This window comes from Lissotriton helveticus, chromosome 1_1, assembly GCF_964261635.1.
Source record: "Lissotriton helveticus chromosome 1_1, aLisHel1.1, whole genome shotgun sequence".
In the NCBI taxonomy this organism is placed as follows: domain Eukaryota; kingdom Metazoa; phylum Chordata; class Amphibia; order Caudata; family Salamandridae; genus Lissotriton; species Lissotriton helveticus.
The window spans coordinates 599,027,703-599,048,642 of record NC_136057.1 but is presented as its reverse complement, the minus strand read 5'-3'; the positions used below and the strand labels follow the sequence as shown (position 1 = coordinate 599,048,642).

At 42.5% G+C, this 20,940-nt stretch overlaps 1 protein-coding gene across 3 annotated transcripts in view; it reads left to right on the top strand.

Moving 5' to 3' along the window:
• The window catches only part of DNAI7 (dynein axonemal intermediate chain 7), a 931,046-nt gene that overhangs the window by 303,728 nt on the left and 606,378 nt on the right, over positions 1-20,940 (top strand). For all 3 annotated transcript variants that reach the window (XM_078674105.1, XM_078674106.1, XM_078674108.1), the window contains 2 exons: positions 4,713-4,859; positions 19,352-19,455. In XM_078674105.1, coding sequence (XP_078530231.1) covers positions 4,713-4,859; positions 19,352-19,455 — 251 coding nt within the window. The remainder of the gene's footprint in view (positions 1-4,712; positions 4,860-19,351; positions 19,456-20,940) is intronic.

The following is a 20,940-nucleotide window of genomic DNA, read 5'->3' as shown; positions in this document are numbered from 1 at the left end:
CTGAATGGAGAGGAATGCACTGAGACGCCAGATCATTCACTAATGTGTAGGCACATACAGTTACACGATTCATGCAACAAACACCGACCAAATATGGCTTGCGTGTTGCAAGGCACGCCAGTTCCTGCTATCATCCCCACGTTCAAGTTGTTGGAAAATGGTAGTTATTTGATGCTCAATAATGAAGATTGTTCTGAGTTAATTAAAAGTATTCCTTTTATCGTAACAGTAAGTGAACGGGTTATTTGCTGCAGAAATGTTCTATTTCCTCCCACACATGAACATAGGGAGTTTTCAATCTGGCCACAAATACCAACCTTGGGACACGTTTCAACGGCATGACAAGAATAAGAGCTCTTTTGTCTCAGAGAGAGGTGGCCTTGAGGTCGGCCCGTGAAACTTTCGTACTTCACATAGCGAACACCCGTACACAGGTTTGCCTTTCAATTTCAGCAACATGTTTCCGACTATCTTTAACGCATCCTCCACAAAATCCCTGGCACACTTTTTTAAAGTTGTTACCAGTGGTCTCGTGACTTCATTTGAGAAAATCTTTGGAGTCATCCCTGCTCCCTTTCATTCCATTTTCTCCACTCTGGTTCGTGGATTGCATTTTTACTTGCATTACCAGCGGACGCTCTTGTGCTTTTTTACATTTTTAAATATGGATGTCCCTCCTATGCAACCTCCGACCCTGCAGCTGCTGACACTGTTCCGCAATCGCATGCTAGAATATTATGGCACAATGCCGTTGGCGATATTAAGCACGGCATATGGATTATCTTTTCGGTTCTCCTACTTCACCTGTGTCCAGCCTGTATTTCACTGCCTGACCTGTGATTTCGATTGGGCCATTGATTTGTGTCTCTGCGGACCGGTTTCTCCTGACGTCGACTTTAATCAGCTGATGACTCCTATCATTACTCACGAGTTGATTTGTCCTGGCGAAAGGATTATGGCTGTGGCATTGATGCATGGACTACTTGGTCCCTGGAATTTACTGGCGGCAGCACAGTCTTTCTTGGAACACAGCTTTCTTGAAAACCCACCGAGCTGTCCTCTGATGGTGATAGAGGATCCGGTGCTGGGAGAGCACGTATGTTCTTTTCCGCTTTTAAATTGGATGGCTGAACTGTTTTCGGATGAAGACGGTGACTTCCTGTTGGAGGCTGTTGCAGCTTATTTTGCATACACAGTTATGTCATAGACCTTTTTCATGTTTCATATGCTGAGTACTAGCATTTCATTGACAATTCATTGACTTAATTGTCAAGTTTTTATTATTTACCTTGCCTATTGGCTTAAGACTCGATAAAGTACTTGGCTGTTTTATTTTTCTTTAGCATTGAATTTTCCTAGTTTTTAATGCTTTACCTTGCGGACCGTCCACATATAAACTTGCAATCTGCTCTCATGAGATGGCACTTCTATTATCTTATTCAGTTCGTTTCCGGATCATGAGGAGGTGTCATCTAGGTCCTGGATATCTTTACACCGTGTTAAGTTAGCATGGGCTCATTACCGGTTTAAACGCCATTTTTCCTTTTTTGCAACTTCTGCACACGACATTTAGTTGTTGCTTTAGCTTTCCACCTAGTAGTTCATCGTGGTTTACATGAGAATAATATGTTATTGGTCTACTATCTGCTTTACTTGTTAAACTATATCTGTACAGCGAGTGCTAAAGTTTCAAGAACAACACGATACAGAATTGTTATGAGGTCTGATCTCCACGACTTCATACTCATAACATAAGTGCAACTTCTGCCAATTCTGGGCATGAGGCGGGTTTTATATTGCTTTGCCGAACACACATACACAACAGTTGATGCGGTTCACATGAAGAGAGAGCTGGTGTATGCTGATGTGATTCCTTCAAATCTAAGACACTAAAGTATGGGCACGCCCTAAACCAACACAAAGAGACCTTCTTAGCAAATAATATAATATGTGTATTAGGGAGGGTGAGATATAAGCAGCCGCGGGCCGTGGAGGGAGTTACGGTGAGGCAGGGAGGCGGGGAGGGGGAGAAGCAGGGTGGAGCCCTCTCTACCTTGCCCCTCCCCCTCCCCGCCTCCCTGCCCCACCGTAACTCCCTCCACGGCCCGCGGCTGCTTATAAGTGTTGCTAACTCTTATTCATTTACAGCATGTTAACATACTGTCACCATTCGCTTTTTATGTACTAGTAACTATGCTGGTAATTTTGCTACTGATAATATGTGTACTTGTATTCTCCACCCTGCTTCTCCCCCTCCCCGCCTCCCTGCCTCACCGTAACTCCCTCCACGGCCCGCGGCTGCTTATAAGTGTTGCTAACTCTTATTCATTTACAGCATGTTAACATACTATCACCATTCACTTTTTATGTACTAGTAACTATGCTGGTAATTTTGCTACTGATAATATGTGTACTTTTATTATCTAAGGTACTACGCCTGAGAAGACGGCATTAGTAAATAAACATTTCAAATACACATGTGTTCTTCTTAACTCCATGTTCTGGTTTCTAAGAAATATATAACGACCGACTGTTCATGAGTTCCACGTATCCTGAGGTACTATAAGTTCATATTATGGATTGTCTAAACATTGAGAGTTTGTTATATCCAATGTGACACTGTACCTAGCTTGCTAAATAGTTTTTGATTACTAACGTGAGTTTTGGGACACCCTAATTCGCCGAGGTTCCAATCCTCTGTCCACAGTTCTGTGTGAGAACAGAAACCCTGCGACAGGGGCACCCCCGGCCCTTGCTGGAGCTTCATCACACTTGCGATACAACTCCAGCAATGCGCCACCTTTACGGCACAGATACATCACGCATCTGTGCTGTTTTTGCCCCGTGATGCGCCGCATTGTAAATGCAGCACACCATAGGTGACGGAACAGCGGCACAGAATGACTAACACATCCCTGGTGATGCGCCAGTCATCATAAATCTATCCCTATGCTTCTTATCTTGTTAGAGATGAACCGCCATATGTATCATCAAAGTTATTTGCATTTCCTAAATAGCGAACTTTAAGGAATAAATAGCGATTCTTTACCATTCCTAGTTTGCGATGAGCTATTTGCTAATTAGCCGAATGTAGCCCAATGAAGCCCAATGTAGCCCAATGTAGCCCAAAGATGGCCGCCAGACACACAAAAAAACAAATGTAGCCCAAATATCAGCCAGATGTAGCCCAACTATAGCCCAGTGACAGAATGACCAATCAGCTTCGCAAACCTCCGTTACGCGAAGCGGAGCGCTGTTACAGATATATATCTTTTTTTGAACGTTAATTTCTCAAAATCCACTGGAGCACATATATTGAGACCTAGCAAAGGCACATCGGGCTACCAGTCCCTAATATTTTGCCAAGTTTCGTGCAAATCCATTCAGCCGTTCAATTATTATTTTTATTATTTTTTTTTGCCCCGCGGGGCCCTTTTAAAACCTCCACATCAAACCTAGGGGGTCAGCGAGGATCTACTATGCCCCCTTATAGTTATTTCCCCCTTTGTTTTGACCTCCTCTTGTCTCTCGATCCTACCGAGAGACAAGATGGCGGCCGCTACGGACTGTTTGGAATGTTGACAGACGCCGGAGAACCAATCAGCTTCGCTTCACAAAGCTCCGTTGCGCGAAAAGTCCGCGAACCAGAGCGCTAACCGGTCCGCTGTTACAGATATATATCTTTTTTTAAACGTTAATTTCTCAAAATCCACTGGAGCACATATATTGAGACCTACAAAAGGCACATCGGGCTACCAGTCCCTACAATTTTGCCAAGTTTCGTGCAAATCCATTCAGCCGTTCGGGCTAAAAGTGAGGCCAACCGCCCTATGGAAAACTCAATGTTAAAAACACGTTTTGGGACCCCCCTTTTTTCTCGGCCCCTACTGGACGAACCCCCCCCAAATTTTCAAGGGCTGCTCAGAAACAAAATGTGCCATTTTCCTGAAAATTTCAGCCAATTCCGTCCACAAACGCCAAAGTTATTAGACATAGAATTTTCAAAAAACCCATAGAGAAAAAATCCTAACTATATATACCTACTGGCGACCGCCAGTAGGTAATATATATATATATATATATATATATATATATATATATATATATATATATATATATATATATATATATATATATATATATATATATATATATATATATATATATATATATATATATATATATATATATATATATATATATATCGCTGTTTCCAAACACGTGTTTTTGATGTCTTGAGACTGTTGCAGAAGGGCACAATGTGCACGGTAAGGAGTAGCACAGAACGATTTTAAGTAGGTTTCTTTTTTTGCCCCCCCCAACCACCCGGGTCCGGTAGCAGCCGCTACTAGTAGAGGGGCCTCCTCTGTCCTTCAGCAGCTCCGTCTATGAGTGATTGCCAGTTGATGCTGGGGTCATGCCAGCATGGACAGCCATACGCTTAATTGAAAGAGCAACTGGAGGTGATAATCAGATGCCATGGGGCACGGGGGCAGACACAATGTCTGTCAACATGCCTTGATATGGTCAGTATCCTTTGCCCTTGGTGCTGTGGTCTACAGTGGTCCCCTTACTTTTGGTCTACAGAGCTGGAACATAGCTGTTAAAGGTGAGTATTGCGTCCTTAAGCATACTGTAGGTGAACAGCCACATATAAGGTTTGATTGGATGTATATACCAGATGTCTGAGCATCATTCTATATGTCTTTCAGCTTATCGAGAAACTGGATTCCCTCTTAACAGAGACTCCCCAGCACGAGCTTTTGCCTACTGATGTGGCACGTTACAAGCGTACAATTCGGGAGCTGCAATTTGTTATTTACATAAAATACAACAAAGCAACAGAGTTTCTACTTCAGGTAAATACATGAATCTGTCCTATTTCTATTAAGATTATCCAGTGACATTACTACAAATACTGTGTCAAATCTATGGAGCTACCTAATTGAAGTTCATGTTTACAGACCACTTTCAATAAGGATATGTTAGTGAATCTTAAAGCACTTTTCAGTTCCTCCTATGATATTTGATGGAGAAAAATAAAAATGGTATATGTCATAGGTGGAAGGATGTCATCACTGATGGGGGGCAGGTGATACTGGAGATCAGGCAATGCACGTCGCTAACCCATTTCAGGAAGGACCTCAAGACCTGGCTCTTGACTAAACCCCTGTGCCCAGACGGATCAGCAGCCCCCCACCACCCACTCAGCACCTTGAGACCCTTACGGGTGAGGAGCCCCAGTTTATACATCCCTAATTGATTGATCAGCTGATTCTCCACTTGCTGATGTGTGAGCAGTCTGCCTCTGTCGCAATAAACAGCTATCTCCTATATCCGTCTGCTGCAAGGGTGTCCTTAGAGGGGTGGTTAGCTCACAGACATGTCTTCCAAGTTGCCTGAAGGTGTAGATCTATATGTTCACCCCTTTGTGTGCCTTGTCCATTAAGGTATGCATAAAAATGTTGCTACCACATTGTAGCATTCAGTCAGCGTTGCAATCCCCTCAGGAACCTCACTGTGTGCCAAATTCCTCTTGTGACTAGGAACCCAAATTTGAATAGCACTATAAACCAGAATTCTGGGGGATATGGAAGTTCACTCCTGGCAGGATAATCTAAGCAGCACCTTGAGGACGCCTTTTGTGTATAGTTGCACTGTATGCAATTGCATGCGAAATAAATCATGGTAAAAAAATCATTGTTTTTGTTTCTTCATTATTTGGTTCTTTCCTTGCCAATTGTACATTGTGTGAGGTGTTGCCTGTTTGCAGGATCCTACTACCCATTGCCACCTGTGGTTCATAGGCCCTTGATGATTATGAATTTCTGCACAATCTTGCATTGCCACTCTCAGACACTAATCTGTATCCCCTCTTCATGCAGTTGAGAACTTGTTTATGTCCTCTTTACCAAGCACCTCTTGACCTGCATTGTCTGCTACACTAAAATCCATCTGTTGAAGGCCCATATCAGATAGTTTACTTTTTGGCCTTGCTGAGAGTTTGGGAACTTTTTTGGTTGCCTCTGATCAGAGAAAGGATTGAACTCCAATTGACCATGGTATGTACTCAAGCAGAACAAAACAACTCAACAACAATATGTGCACTATCATCAGAGATATTCTGCCGCACATTTTCCTGGTTAGACCTGAAGATCTTGATCTTCTTTCAGATAGTACTGTGATCTAGTGGTATGCTTTGTGTGCTTCCCTGGATGTCAATCAATCAATCAATCAGTCAGGAGTTTGTATAGCATAGCTACTCACCCATGAGGGCCTAAAGGCGCTAAGAGGGGCTGGGGATGCTGATCCATCTGGACGTGGAGGTTCAGTCGAAAGAGTCAGTTTGTAAGATCCTTCATGAATTGAGTCAGCAACGGGGATTGCCTGAGGTGGATGGGCAGGGTGTTCCAGGTCTTGGTGGCAAGGTAGGAGAAGGATCTTGCTCTGGTTCTGGTCTTTTGAATCTGTGGGACGGTGGCAAGGGCAAGTTGGGCAGAGTGTAGTTGTCTGGCGGTTACATAGAATGAGAGGCGGTGGTTCAGGTATGCTGGTCCTGCATTGTGGAGAGCTTTGTAATCAATCCTCCCACCCTAACCAAATTTCCTAACTATAGAAGAACATGAGAACCATCCCTGGATGGTACATTTGGTCCTGGAAACACTTATCACTGTTCTCACTCCTGATGACATAAGGAGAGAATTTACATGAGGTGCGGCCTCAAAGGTTGGGATCTGAAGACGGTTGCAAGTGTCGTGGAATAAGAGCAGCCCCTACATAGGTGGGAGTAGCTTTCCATCCCAGTGGTGGTGGCTGAAGGGATATCCAATCATCTGTGTCAGTGATTATTTTGGGGACGCAGTGTGATGGGTTCCTTGGTAGATGCAGGCACTTACCTGGTCAAAGAAGTGTGGGTTCCATGGCGGCAGATCCCAATCGCCCGTGAAGCCTAGAAAAAGAAAAAAACAATGGTTAGACAGTGAGAAGGGTAGAGGGCGGATACAAAACTAGAAATTAAAGAAGGACTCGCACATACAGGAAGGGGGTGGAGAGACAGATACAAAAGGACACCTAGGGGGGACGAGACAAACAAGGAACAAGAAGAAAAAAGAACGCTGAGACCAGATAAAGAACAGGGTAGGCAGAAAGGAAGAGGATTCTGGCAAATCGAGTGTGAAGAGGCCTGAGGAGATGCACTCTCAGATGCTGACTACACGAAAGGAGAAGAAGTCAGGAGGAGTCTAGAAGAGGAACCCTTGTCAGAGAACTGGTGGATAGCCCCGGTAAATGTGGAGTTTCCCACCACAACCCAGGAGGGTTGTCTATACCTGGCTGAGTGGCGTGGAGCCAGATGCAGGGCAGATATTAGGAATGCATACACAATTATGTTCTATTTCTCTTCTCTCTCTTTTGTTGCTACCTTAATACTTGGCTCACAGATGATTGGACTACCCGGATGGGGCCCAGAATGGTAGATGCTTAAAGTTGATGTAGCTTTGGTGGGTGATGGAAAGCAGTCACGATGGAACCAGATTTGGAATGAGATAGCTAGCAGTGCTAAAATGATAACTCTGAGACTAAGGGCATTATAGATAGGAGTACACGAGTGTCTAGTGGTGAAGGGATTCTTTCACTTCAATACACAGGACGATAGGAGGAGGTAGCGGGGTACAGACACCAAAAACAACCCATATCAATCAGGAAAAATTGAGGAAATATTTTCTTAGAATACTTACCAGGAATTATTCTCTGTCCCGAGGGCTCCAGTGGCATCATCCAGCTGAACCTGGGAAAGGAAAAACACAAAGAAGCCATTATGAGAAATCCAACTTGCCACACCAGACCTTCCTCAAAGCCCCCCATCAAGAAGACACCCTGTATAACTTTACCTACGCTTCACATTTAATTGAGTTTGGTACTAAAGCCATCATTAGTAAATTGGATAAGTCTCCCAAGCCTTATTTTTGCCCACCCTCTACACGCAGCCAGTCCTGAAATGAAAAAAGTGTTCTGTATCTGGCCAGTCTGAGAACTGTAGCTGGAGGTAGAGAGTAAACGTGCAGCTCAAGGGAAAAAAGATCACAGGTTATCCAAGAGGAACCCTGCATCAAAGAGTATTCCTTCTCTCAAAACAGCCAGCCTCCATGTTACAGTTCTGGATTTCGGCTCTTCTAAAAAAAAACCTCTATGGAAGTACAGGACAGAGGCAGTTAAAAATGTAGTAGCCAGCTTTATGAATAGTGTGGTCAGATTTCCTTATGCGCATTAAAGAAGTGCTTCTTGAGGTAATGAAAAGTATTACAATACATACCTTTACAATGAGGTCAATAGAACACAGCGTCCATTACAACGCAGGCCATTATAACGCAAGCCATTACAAAGCATACTCCATTACAACGAAAATGACTATTCTAACAACGCCGGGTGCTTACCTCAGAGCAGGTGCTGGTCACTGAGGGATATGCGTTATTTCATGTGTTGTAATGGCATGCATTGTAATGGATCCTGCATTGTACTGACCGTGATATGAAGGCATTCCGTTGTAATACCTGTGTTGTAATGGATGTTCCCATTTAGAGGAGTTCCACATGGATTTGTATGACAACCGTGTACTACATGTGCTTGCGAAAGCTGATGCTTCTCAGACTTTGGCTAGAGGAAAGGTAAGCCAATCCTCTCAACTTTACTGATGTCCTCCCAGTGATCTTTGAAAGGAATTTTACCAGGAACATCCAAGATTGGAGTAGTGTGGCTCACTGGTTAGAGGCAGCAGGCCTGAGAGCGGAAGTCAGCCCGGGACCAGGGTTCAATTCCCGACGCGGCAGGGTCGTGGACCTTGGTCAGCGGACTTGATAATTCTCGCTTCGGTGCTTACTCTAATCAGGGGTTCCACTCGGCAACTCTGGGCATTAGCTTGCCTAATCTCCACAACGGCCCCACCAATTCCGGGGATGCCTGGCTCCACCTTGGGGACTCCCAGCAAGGGACCATCCCACAGGGAAAGCCAGGACGGGTTCCCCAGAGTTATACAGCGCCGGGACGCCCCGTTGCTGGGGCAGCTGTGCGCTTTACAAGTATACTACATTTACATTTACATTTACATTTACATTCCCCTGTTGTAGGTTCACAAAATGTGGAAGTGGAAATGCAGCAACATGAGGGTAGCTACAGCAACAAGCAGCTTTCCTTAAAGATTAACCACTCTTCTCCCCACTAGCCTGAGGAACAGACCTGACATAACAGCATCTGTTTACTGTGCGGTGAAGAAGATGGGCAGGCATCCGCACAGGTTCACCTCTTCCATGCTGGGAGCCACAGGCATCTAGAGGAAAAAAGACATCTTCTTGTGACTCAAGTCTTGGTAGTTCCCAAGATGCATGTCCCGTTAAAAATAAAGGCACATTGGTTAAAGGCCCCATTGCCACTGGAACCACAGACTTCACAGACCATTTGGAGGTAGATCCTGCTTCTATTTAGTGGTGCACCCACATTGGTTAAACACCCCATTGACACTGGGACCACAAACTTCACTGACCATTTGGAGGTAGATCCTGCTTCTATTTAGCGGTGCACCCACCTACTAGAGTACCTCCCTACAGAAATGTCTAGTGTAAACAGAGAACTAGCCTGATTTGTTAATCTTCTCTGAAGAGAGGGAGGGAACAATTAAGACCCTCATTACAAGTGGCCTGATAAAGTCCACGTTATTTCCCCAACACGTAAGTACCATTACCAGAAGTCCAGATAATCCTGGAAATGAGGGAATACTGGCATTTCCGCCTTGATTTTCTCGTTTCCCCCTGGGTTTTCACACAGAAATGTCAGCTGGTTTCCTTGTGACAAATCAAATCGTGCGATTCTGATGGGCCTGGTAATTCCTGTAACTGGGTTCATCAGAATATACAGGCCACTTGCAATGGGGGGTAAGTGCCACTTGGGAACTAACTTACATATGTTTAGGCTTGCAAACCTTGCCTGAACATGGATGGCCCTGTTTGTGTCATGAGCCTGGAACTACACCCTATATGCTGACAAGCCCATTTTTCACAACCAGATGGAAGTACTTAATCATTTTCAGACTTCTTCCTTATTTATTAAGGCCCAACAACTAGACGAGTTTGTTCCTCGCCTCCATTTCTCTGTTCCACTGAGCTCTTTCCAGTTTCCACCCCAGTGGCAGACCTTAAGCACAATGAGAGCAAACAAAACCTAAAGCCGATGCACACGGTTGCTGGATGAAAACATGATTTATTATATTCTATATTATAAGGACATCTCTCAAATAGTGCAACAACCACACTGTGCTTCATTTGTAAAAGATTAGTGCCAGTGGCCAGAGCAGTCGCTATCAAATTCCAGTAGTGCCGAACACCAAGGCTGCATAGCCTTCATTCCACCACAAACCTCTTCCATCCATTAGCAAAGATTTCTGCCCTTTAGCTCAATGTTTCAGGTTCTTTTTCAGGCCTGCTTTCTTTCTTTGTAACTGTTTTTCTCTTCCTCCCCTCCCACTATTCCATGTTGCCCTCTTGCTTTGAGTCGAAGTCTGATAAGGATAAATAAGTGCTGGTCCCCAAAAATGAGTGCCTGCGATCCCCGCCTGCAACTACCAGTTCAAATTAACGTTAATGTTAATTACATTTTTAAAGCGCATTGATTACCCGGAGGTGTACTGGCGCTAGCTAGATCTCCTAATGGCAGAGAGCGGAAGAACGGATTTATTGGGACCAGATTATTGGGAAAAGAGCCAAGTTTTTAAGCCCTTCCTGAAGGACAAAAGTTCCGTGGCACCGACCATGCTTCATTTTGGTAAAATGAATATACAATAAGTGAAAGGATTCCTTACAGTTGGAGCGTTAGTTAAGGAAACATAGCATGGCCTCTTTTGGCTTACCTACCTTTGGCTGGAAAAGAAGCACTTCGGTTTCATACTTAGTTTCAAGTTATAAATTCTCTTTAGCCCATGCACTTGATGTTGTGCTGGACACTACCTTACACTTTGACATGTTGTAACTAAGCCTAATTTAAGAGAAATGGCAGAGGCTGATGACAAATAGTGGATGCAAATAGCACACTACTTGTTGCGACCTGCCTTTCATTTTGCGATGAGACCTGTGCACTATTAAATAGTGTTGAAAAATGTCCAGTTACAGAGCGACCTCCCCGAGGTTGCCATACACAGTTCCCAAAAGGGAAGGTGTCCATCAGGACAGCTTCCTTTTTTTGTGTTATAATTTTTTATTAGCATTTCATAAATACGGTACAATAAATATATGAAAACATTGCATATCTTAAAATATGTCATAGTAGAGAAAAAAGAATGAATATAATTGTAAATATAAAAGCAAATGTATCAAAATCCATAGAATAGCAGATAAAAGAAGGAAATTAGGGGCAAAACATATTATATCAAATAAAGGAAATACAAACATCATTAAATATTAAATAGTGAATATAAAATAGTAAAGCATTAAACCAATAATTTGACAACAAATCAATAAAAGCGGAAAATGATAGAATGTCAAGCTAGTAAAGCATAAGTTACATATTTCATTAAAAGAATTCATTTGGAATATTATAAGGGAATGCATTACAAAGAATACAGAATCACACCAGCAGTAAGTTTAAATATAATAAAAGGTTGACTAATTGAAGACAATGCAGCATAGTCATAAGTCAGTGAACTAAGTACCCAAAGGTCAATACAATATAATGAACAAAATATGGGACAGCTTCCTTTTGAGAATCAATAATCTCCTCTTCTGAAATGTTGGAAACTGTTCAACGGTTGCAGACTAAATATGCGATCTCAAACTATCACTACAATCTCATTGTGAATCATAAATGGGAACGAACACCCGGTTACCTGCTCCTCTTCCTAAATGCGATTCAGATTAAGTCACAAACCTCTTTTTAGTGATTTGGAAAGACTTTTGCAAATCGGGAAAAGGGATTTTGTACGCTATAAAAGTTCATTTATGGTTGCAAACCTTGTGATTTAGTGAATCACAGAATTTGGGAATGCAAAATGATTTGGCACATTTGGCTCTTGACCTTTATCAGTCGCAATTCTTTAGAACAACGAAGATTTAGCCTCTGACTCTGCTCTTGTTGCCTTGACATTTTGATAAGTTTTAGTCAGATTAATGCCAAAATTGTTAATATTATGACTATAACTAAGTCTAGCAATAAGAAACAGAGGACCGGATGGTTTGACACCGCTTGTTTGGAGTCATTACGAAAGTTAAAGAAGGCATTAGCTATTAGGCCCAGAGATAGCTGATTATTAAAAATTTGAGAGCTGTTTATAAGGGGCAGATAAAGCGTAGGAAGCATGAATTGCAGGAGGATGCGTGGGATAAGCTGACCAGGACGTCGAACTTTCAGACAGTAAACTTTTCTGGGACACTGTTAACTGCCCCTTCCTCAAGAGCGATAATATGCCATGCCTCACTGCTTTAGTTAGTGAGGAGTGTTGGGTCTCACATTTTACAAGCATTTTTGACCCGGAAGGAATGGGCAATTTACTGACCACGGTGACCAATCAGTGGCCCATTATCCCACTATGCATTACTGTCCCAGAGGTTGAGCTTTGCTATCAGACGCAGTAAGGGCGGGAAAGCCCCAGGTCCGGATGGGGTGCCCATCGACCTTTATAAGGCCGATACCAAATTATGGGGCCCCATTTTGAGCAAGGTGTTTAATGCGGCAGTTGAAGAAAGTACTCCACATACTTGGGGTGAATCTATAATCATCCCTATATACAAAAAGGGTGATAGGTCGGATGTGAAGAACTACCGACCTATCTCCCTTTTAGACTCGTCACTTAAAACGATGAGTCGAGTATTGCTGGCCAGGATGGAGGAGTGGACAGAAGCCGGTGGTATCCTCGCGAAGTCCCAGTTTGGGTTCCGTAAAGGTCTGGGAACTATAGAACAGTGTATTAACCTAGACCTTCTAATAGGAAAGTACACGTGCGCTAAGCAGGGGTCGCTGTTCCTCTGCTTTGCGGACCTTAGCAGCGTGTTTGACCTCGGTGACCATGCATTGCTATGGTCGACACTATTAGAGCAAGGTGCCCCGTCTGGGATTATTTATTTTTTGGCCAGATTATACTCAAAATTAGCTGCCAACATAAGATATGGTCAAGGGGGAGAATGTACGAATAGTATCCATGTTAATTTGGGTATTCGACAAGGATGCGTTCTCGCGCCCCTTCTTTTCTCCCTCTTTATAAACGCGATTGATACCGAACTCAAGCAGGTCAACTCAGATGCTCCACAAGTTGACGGCCTGCCCATCCCAGTCCTGCTCTAAGCCGATGATTCGGTGCTTTTATCTAGAACCCCTTGTGGCCTGCAGAGGTTAATGGATATGTTTGCAGGGTTTATCAAGGGCAGGAAGCTAAAAATTAATAACACCAAAACATTTATCATGCAGTGTGGGAAGAAAATGAGAAAGTCGAAATCATTCTATATAGAGGATAAAAAAATTGAAATTGTAAAAAAAGTTCTGTTATTTGGGGATTACGTTTAGTAGTAATGGTATGTGGTCCCAATAGATAATTAATGTGAAGGCCAAAATGTCTAAAGTGCCCACGGAATCTTCAAATTTGCGACTAAACTTGGGGACCGTCGTATCCATGACATGCTGCACATCTATCATTGTAGATGTGTGTCAATCGCATTGTATGGATCCGGTGTTTGGGGACACAGTAGGCATATGGATCTACAGGTCGAGGAAAATGCTTTTATCAAAAGATTGTTATGTTTACCAAAATCTGCCTCGAATGAGATCTCACACCGGGAATTGGGTTTGGACTTTTTGTCTGACCAAATTAGCCTAAGGCCCTTGATGGTGTGGAGAGCAGTCTGGATGAAGGAAGAAACTGGTTTCACAAGGAGTATTATTAGTGATTGCCTTCTCCTAGACAAGTGCACACTGATTCCATGGATCCATTATGTTGTGGTAACAGCTAAAGATATATTTAACTTAGATGTCAAGGCTGACCCCGATTGTTTATCCGATATCCCCAAGAAAGAGTTAAAGTGTCCTTATATGAGTAAGAAAACTCACCTTCGGAGAGATACAAATATGTTATTAACAACGTCACAATTATATTTCTCCAATGTGCTGACACTTGGCTTCCAAAATTATCTGAGGACTGTTACCAGACCATTCCATCGGTTTGTCCTCACTAGACTACGATTAGGAATAGTCCACCATTTGGTGGCATTCCCTCGTATGAAAAATCATCCCTCCTCGCACTGCCCTTGTGACAAGGTTACTAAGCAAAGCACTGTGCACTTTTTACTTATCTGCGACCTTTACCTGCACTTTCGAACTATGTACCTGAAACCATTATTCAAAAAAAGGGTGTAATAACGACAAAATCAGCAATGTGCCTATTGCTCTCCCTAGAGGATCCAGATGTATGTTTTTCACAGCCGTATTTATTTTAAAATCAATGGCCATTAGGAAAAGTATGGTTTTTAACCCTTTTTAAGTCCTATTCTTATGTGCTCTACTATGTTTACATCTCTGTTACGTTTTGTATCTCTGTATTTCTGTATCGGTATTTTAAAGTGATATTAACAATAGAGTGTATTTTGAGGAATATAAACTGCACATATTTTGTATGCTTTTATGATTGTTTTCTGAAATAATCGAATAAAGCTTTTGAAACGAAACGAAACGAACGCCTTGACAGTTAACCCAACTGTAGGAATTTTGAAGGGAAAAAACCTTTCATATGTAGGTGCATAACATATTGTGGCCACTGCAAGTCAGTGCACTGTTACATCATGACAGTTAGAAAAGAGATCTGACTTACTGGGTTAATTTGATCCAAAATAAGTGCAAACAAATCGGTGCAAATAACATTTGAGAGCATTTTTGCACAAACTCCATTTAGTAGCTAAGCCCAATTGCACTTTCTCTCATTTTTAGGTCTCTGCTGGACAACGCGTGTGCTGTCTTGAAGAGACATGTATATATTTTGTGGGCTTTAGCCAATCATAGGCTTCCCATTTGCTTGCTCCATCATGACTTTCCTATTCTTTCTCTCTATTTGTCCATGGCATGCATTTGTCATGCCTCATCCTTAGCCACGGCCCGTGGTAGGTGTAACTGCAGGGCGGTGACGTAGGGAGGGGGAGGGGCAGGATGGGGGGTGGTAATGTATGGATTACGGACTTCAACAGTTAAGTAAACATATCGATAAATAAAACGAATTTCGTTGCGCGCACTGCATCGCATTTGGTGATGCAGTGCACACAACGAAATTCGTTTTATTAATTTATATGTTTACTTACCTGTTAAAGTCCGTAATCCATACATTACAACCCCCCACCCTGCCCCTCCCCCTCCCTACGTCACCGCCCTGCAGTTACACCTACCACCGGCCGTGGCTGCTCTTCCTGTGTTTAACCCTGAGATCATTGACCAATTACTACTATCCATCCACCGCTCCCATTTTAGGAACTGCTTTTTTTCTTTGTTCAAGAGCACTTCGCACAATCCATTGTGTATTCACTCGCTCCGAGCTCCTCTTCGTTTCTGTAAACAGCCTTTTTTTTTTAGTTGTAATGACTTTATTGCATGATAAATAAAACCTTCGTAAACAAGTAAAATATTAATTCACAAGATGCAGCTTCTCCTTTAAAAGATTACAAATATATTGTAGTTCAATAAAATTACAAAGGAATAAAAACTTATAGGTAAGATAGTTCTTCATGGTTAAAAAGATAGATCAGCATAAGGCTTGTTCTCGTGGATGAATGCACCCCAAGAAATGATGTTTGTGGAGAATACAAAGTCAATGGGCTCAAAGCCAGGCCATGCTGACTGCTGGCAGCTTGGCAACCAAGGAGGTATTCATAGGTCTTAGTCAAAGCACTAGTGAGACGGTTGTTGTCCTTGACTCATAAGCACGCTGGCATAGGATAAAGACCGATTACTTGAGGGTCTTCCCGACTTAACTTTGCGTTTGCTTCCCTCATAAACCGAACAAGGCTGGAAGACAGGCGGATGTTACTGCCCTCGAAACAGGATATCATCTGCGTACAAGAGGTTCAATAGAGTTAAGCCACCAGGTTCGGGGCATGATGGTTGCAGGTGTCCAGGTCGGTGGAGAGATCAGAGACAAAGAGGTTGAACAAGGTTGGGGCCAAGACACAACCTTGCTTCAGCCCTTTGGTAGTAGGAATTTTTCTAGACAGGGTAACTCCCGCTCCAATTTTAATCTGGACCCAAGTTTCAGAATGAAGCAGGATTAGCTGGTTTAGAAGATTTGTAGGGATTCCCCCCCTCGCTAGTTTGGCCCAAAGTAACCCCCTGTCAATGCTATCGAAAGCTGCCTTATAATCGATAAAGCAGACGAATAGCGGTTTATTGATTTTTTTGGAGGCGTCAGACAGAAGAGAAAGGGCGAGAATATTTGTTGTAGCCCCCAGACCTTCCTGAAAACCAGTTTGATTGATGGGAATTAGGTTTTTTTCCTGAGCCCAAATTGTAAGTTCATTTAATAAGAGCCCTGCATAGAATTTGGCTACAATGTCGATTAAAGCGATGAGCCTATAATTTTTTGGGTCTGACATGGCGCCCTTTTTGTGGATAGGAAAAATGATTGATCCTTTCCAGGAGTCAGGAATTCTCTCACTTTCTAGGATGTTGTTCTCTGACTTTAAAGTGAGTCTGCTTCGCTGCTTCAGTACTCCCACCCACCCCCTCCCTTATTGCGGCTTGCCCCCTCCTTTCGTGATTGCTTATTACATAAGCTATCGGGCCACAGATGCTAGCTTGTGCACAGGCATGCTATTATTAGTATTTTTTGCCGATGAACGCTATCAGCCATATTGTTCTCAGCTATCTGTAAATTTATGATGGCTAATTGAATGTGCATCTTGATGCTCTCTACCGGTAGTCTTGAGCTATGACAGCTCCCAGCACGGCACAATGCCTCGCATACAAACATGCCACGAAGCCCTTTCCTTATCCATGTACGTGAACAAACACCACATTATATGAACATCCCTCATATACCGTGAGTCAGGCAACCAGGAGCTGCAACTGTTTTGAATTTTTTAAAGAAAGGGCGGTTGTGTGTGATTGTGCCACAAGTGTCTGTTACTTAACTCTTTATGATTTATGCGACGGAATTGACCAGTGTGCGGGTGCCTACTTGGTTGCCAGTTTCATATAGCAAGCCAACTCTCTGCTGGCAATATTGATGTCGGCAGCCTGCACAATCTGTGGAAAAAGAAGAGTTGTTTTATCTCTCCTATCAAGCTTGGAATTCCTCTTAACATTGTCCCCAATAGCAAGGCTCTCCATTTGTCTCCTCCTGTTTCGCAGCTTTAGCTCAATGCGCCATTGTTCATCCCCCTTTATGGGACTCTAAGCTATCATAAATAATTAATTTGCACATAAACAAATGTCTCGTAACAATGTAAGAAAACTAGTGGGATAAAACACTTCTGCTCAAGTTTTAATCATTTTTGCATGCTTTCCCTCCCCGAACTGAATGAATTTGTTGCTTAATTGCCTTCGTGATAAGACCTCTGCGTGTGATGCCATAACAAGCAAGCCTATGTTCAAATTGACTCCTCTCGACTGAAGAATAGTTTAAATTTATCAGTTTAGTTTTTTTTTTTTTTTAAAGAAAACCCTCTCCCCGGTTTATTTACAAGGCGATCAATTATTAGAGCAAAATATTAGCAGTATAGGGCTCCACGAGATGGAGAAGTCGGTTATACAGTACACATCCTTTGTTTGTTGGAAGTCTGTGGGCCCTTGCTCCTAGAACAGTATGCACTTGGAAAGATCTGCCACAACACACAGATCCACACCGCATAATTCCACTACATATAACACAATTAAACATCCCTTAATTCCAAGCAACACAACTCATCTACACACACTTGCACTCCACATCATTCCACTTAACGCCACAATCAAAATCCAATAAATTCAACACCACATATTTCTACTCTGCTCTATGCCACATAATTCCACTCCACAAAATACCACTCCATGCAACATTATTCCACTCTACTCCAAACAATATAATTACACTTCACACAGCAAAATTAAACTCCATAGAATTTCACTACACATAATTCATCTCCAACCTACATAATTACACTTCACACCACATATTTACACTCCACACTCATCCATTCAACACCACAACACATATTTACACTCTATAAAGTTCAACATCGCAACATGTCACACATTTCCAAACCACATTATACCACATCATGCTGCATAATTAGCCTCCACATAATTCCACTCCATACCATGCTACATAATTCCACTCCACAAAATTCCACTCCATTCTATGTCACATAATTCCAAATGCCGCCACACAATTCCACATCACACATTTCAGCCCCACACAATTCCACACCACACAACATATTTACACACCTTAGAATACCACTCAGAACCACATAATTCAATCCACCTAATTTACTCTACTCAATACCACATAAATACACCCCAAAATACATCTAATCTGTGCCACTTAACAATCCACATTAATGCACTCCACACCTAGCCACATAATTCCACTCAATATAATTTCACTCAACGCCATACAGTGCCATGCCACCTAATTCAATCCACACAATTCCGTTCCACACCACATAATTTCACACCAAACAACATAATTCCACTCCACTACACAATTCCACTACACACCACATATATTCAATACCCAACTCAGAATTCCACATCATCCCACAAATTTCAACATCACACCACATAATTCCACTACACTACATGCCACTCCATGGCACACAATACCATTCCACATAATTACACTCTAAAAAACACAGTCCCTCTCCACAAAAATCCAGTACACTCTATACTACATAATTACTAACTGCATAATTCAACTGAACACCATGATGCCACATAATTCTCCTATACCTAACTCACTCAACACCACAAAATTCCACGCCACACGATTCCACAACAAACAATTCCTGACCAACCCACATAATTCCAATCCACTCCACATACATCCACTCGATAACACATAGCTAAGAGGCATTGACATGGACAACACCAATAGTTAATGAACTGCCGTGACCTATTGGCTTGTTAAACCGTTTGTTTACGTTATTCCCAATTAATTGTCTCAGCAATGGTTCATAATACTTAATTCGCGAACAATTTGTGGACTAAGTATACTGATAGTTATTTGTCGTCGGAATTTATTTTAAATAAATAGGAATTGCCCTAGAAACAAAAGTAAACAACTCGTTTCTCTTTCACAATTTTTCATTTTATAAAAATAGATGCATTTTGTATCTAACTCTGAGCGCTCTATCTTTTTTTGCAGCATGCCTCATCTCTGGCAGATATTGAGACTGGAAATATGCAGCACGTCACCAAAAACGAAAATGGGAAGGTTCGTATTTGGGCAAACCTGAACAAAAATCCAAGGTAGAGCTCGTCTTTTATCCTCTCTTATTAAATGGCCACTGCTAGCCTTTTATGAACCACCATATGCACCTTCACTCATTCATGCAATCACTGGGGACACCAGGATCAGGCCTGCCTTCATCCCTTTGTTGTGGACAGTAGTCGCCTTAAAAGTATGGGCGAGTCTTGAAGCGAGTGCCCAATTGTTATAGTGATTCTGCGAGGTGCGTGAGAGCACTCCATCACTGTGCAGGTGTGGCAGAAGCGCTTGCCTTACCTTGGATGGGCATGAAAGGGAAGGGTAATAGCACTGACTATGCAGATTCCCATATCACACTGTCCTTGGTACGTTCCTTTGGCGTATACAACACCCCTTCCCTTGCAGAGCATAGAAGATGGTGACCTGATGTCCGTTAGATGAAAGGCACTGTGAGGAGATCCACTGGAGCATGCATCAGTGCCTGCTCCTTTTACCTAGTCGTTTACACCAGCCTTTTGCTGTTGTTAATGCCCTTTTACATTAATTGCCCAATTCGGGATGCTGAACAGTTATACAACTGATTGCTATTCATGCGAGAAGACCTTGCATTGTCAGGTTCTGTGTTCTTCCACGCTGAGGGTTAAAAGGTAGAGGTTGTGTACAGTGCTTCCTTGGTTTGACTACAGACCCCTTTAGCTGCCTAAAAGAGCCAATGTCAGGGGCTTTGGGTCAGTCTCTTTCAGGCAATGGTTCATTTGAATTGACCCTTTTCAGCCGTTGCTTACAGAAAGTGTCAATCCCATTTTGGAACAGGCCACAGGGATATTTCTATGCCATGGTCAGCTATCAGTTAGCATCAGAAGCGTTAGTTCACCCGGCAAAAGGAATCACTTAAATCTATACTGATTAAGACACGTCATCAAGTCACTGACCTGAACATCTTACGCCCAGCTGGCAGCAATAAGAATTTTATAGCTGTTTCCTCGATTATAACACTGACAAACTCACCCTTTCATGTGATCACATTTTCTTGGGAGATTTCAAGCATTCCCTGTAGAAAAGATGCAGACACCTACACACTCCTCAGATCCTTCATACTGGACACAGCCTACTGCTATATTGTACAATATTGTACTTTCAGTACCCACAGTAAGGGCTCTATCCATGACCTGATTTTGATAAACTCGACATTTAAATCTCTAATTCTTTTAAATTGGATTTGTCAGACCACTTCTTCATTTATTTCAGCAACCTGACCCCAACAAACCCACTCTGTTAAGCCAGTGATGAAAATTTGAATATCTGAAGACCTTAAACACTTTGACAACAAACATTGGTGCCACCAAAATGTCTGGCTTTAGTGGGTTTTTACATATAAATGTAGGCATGCCCAATGCGAACAGGCTATTTGTGCCACGTCTATGTGCAACCTATCTCTTTGTCTGCCTCCTATATCTGTGCCATGTTTTTTAGTCTATAATGGTTCTCTTTTTTATTCCCTTAGATTGAAGTGCTGGTGCAATGCT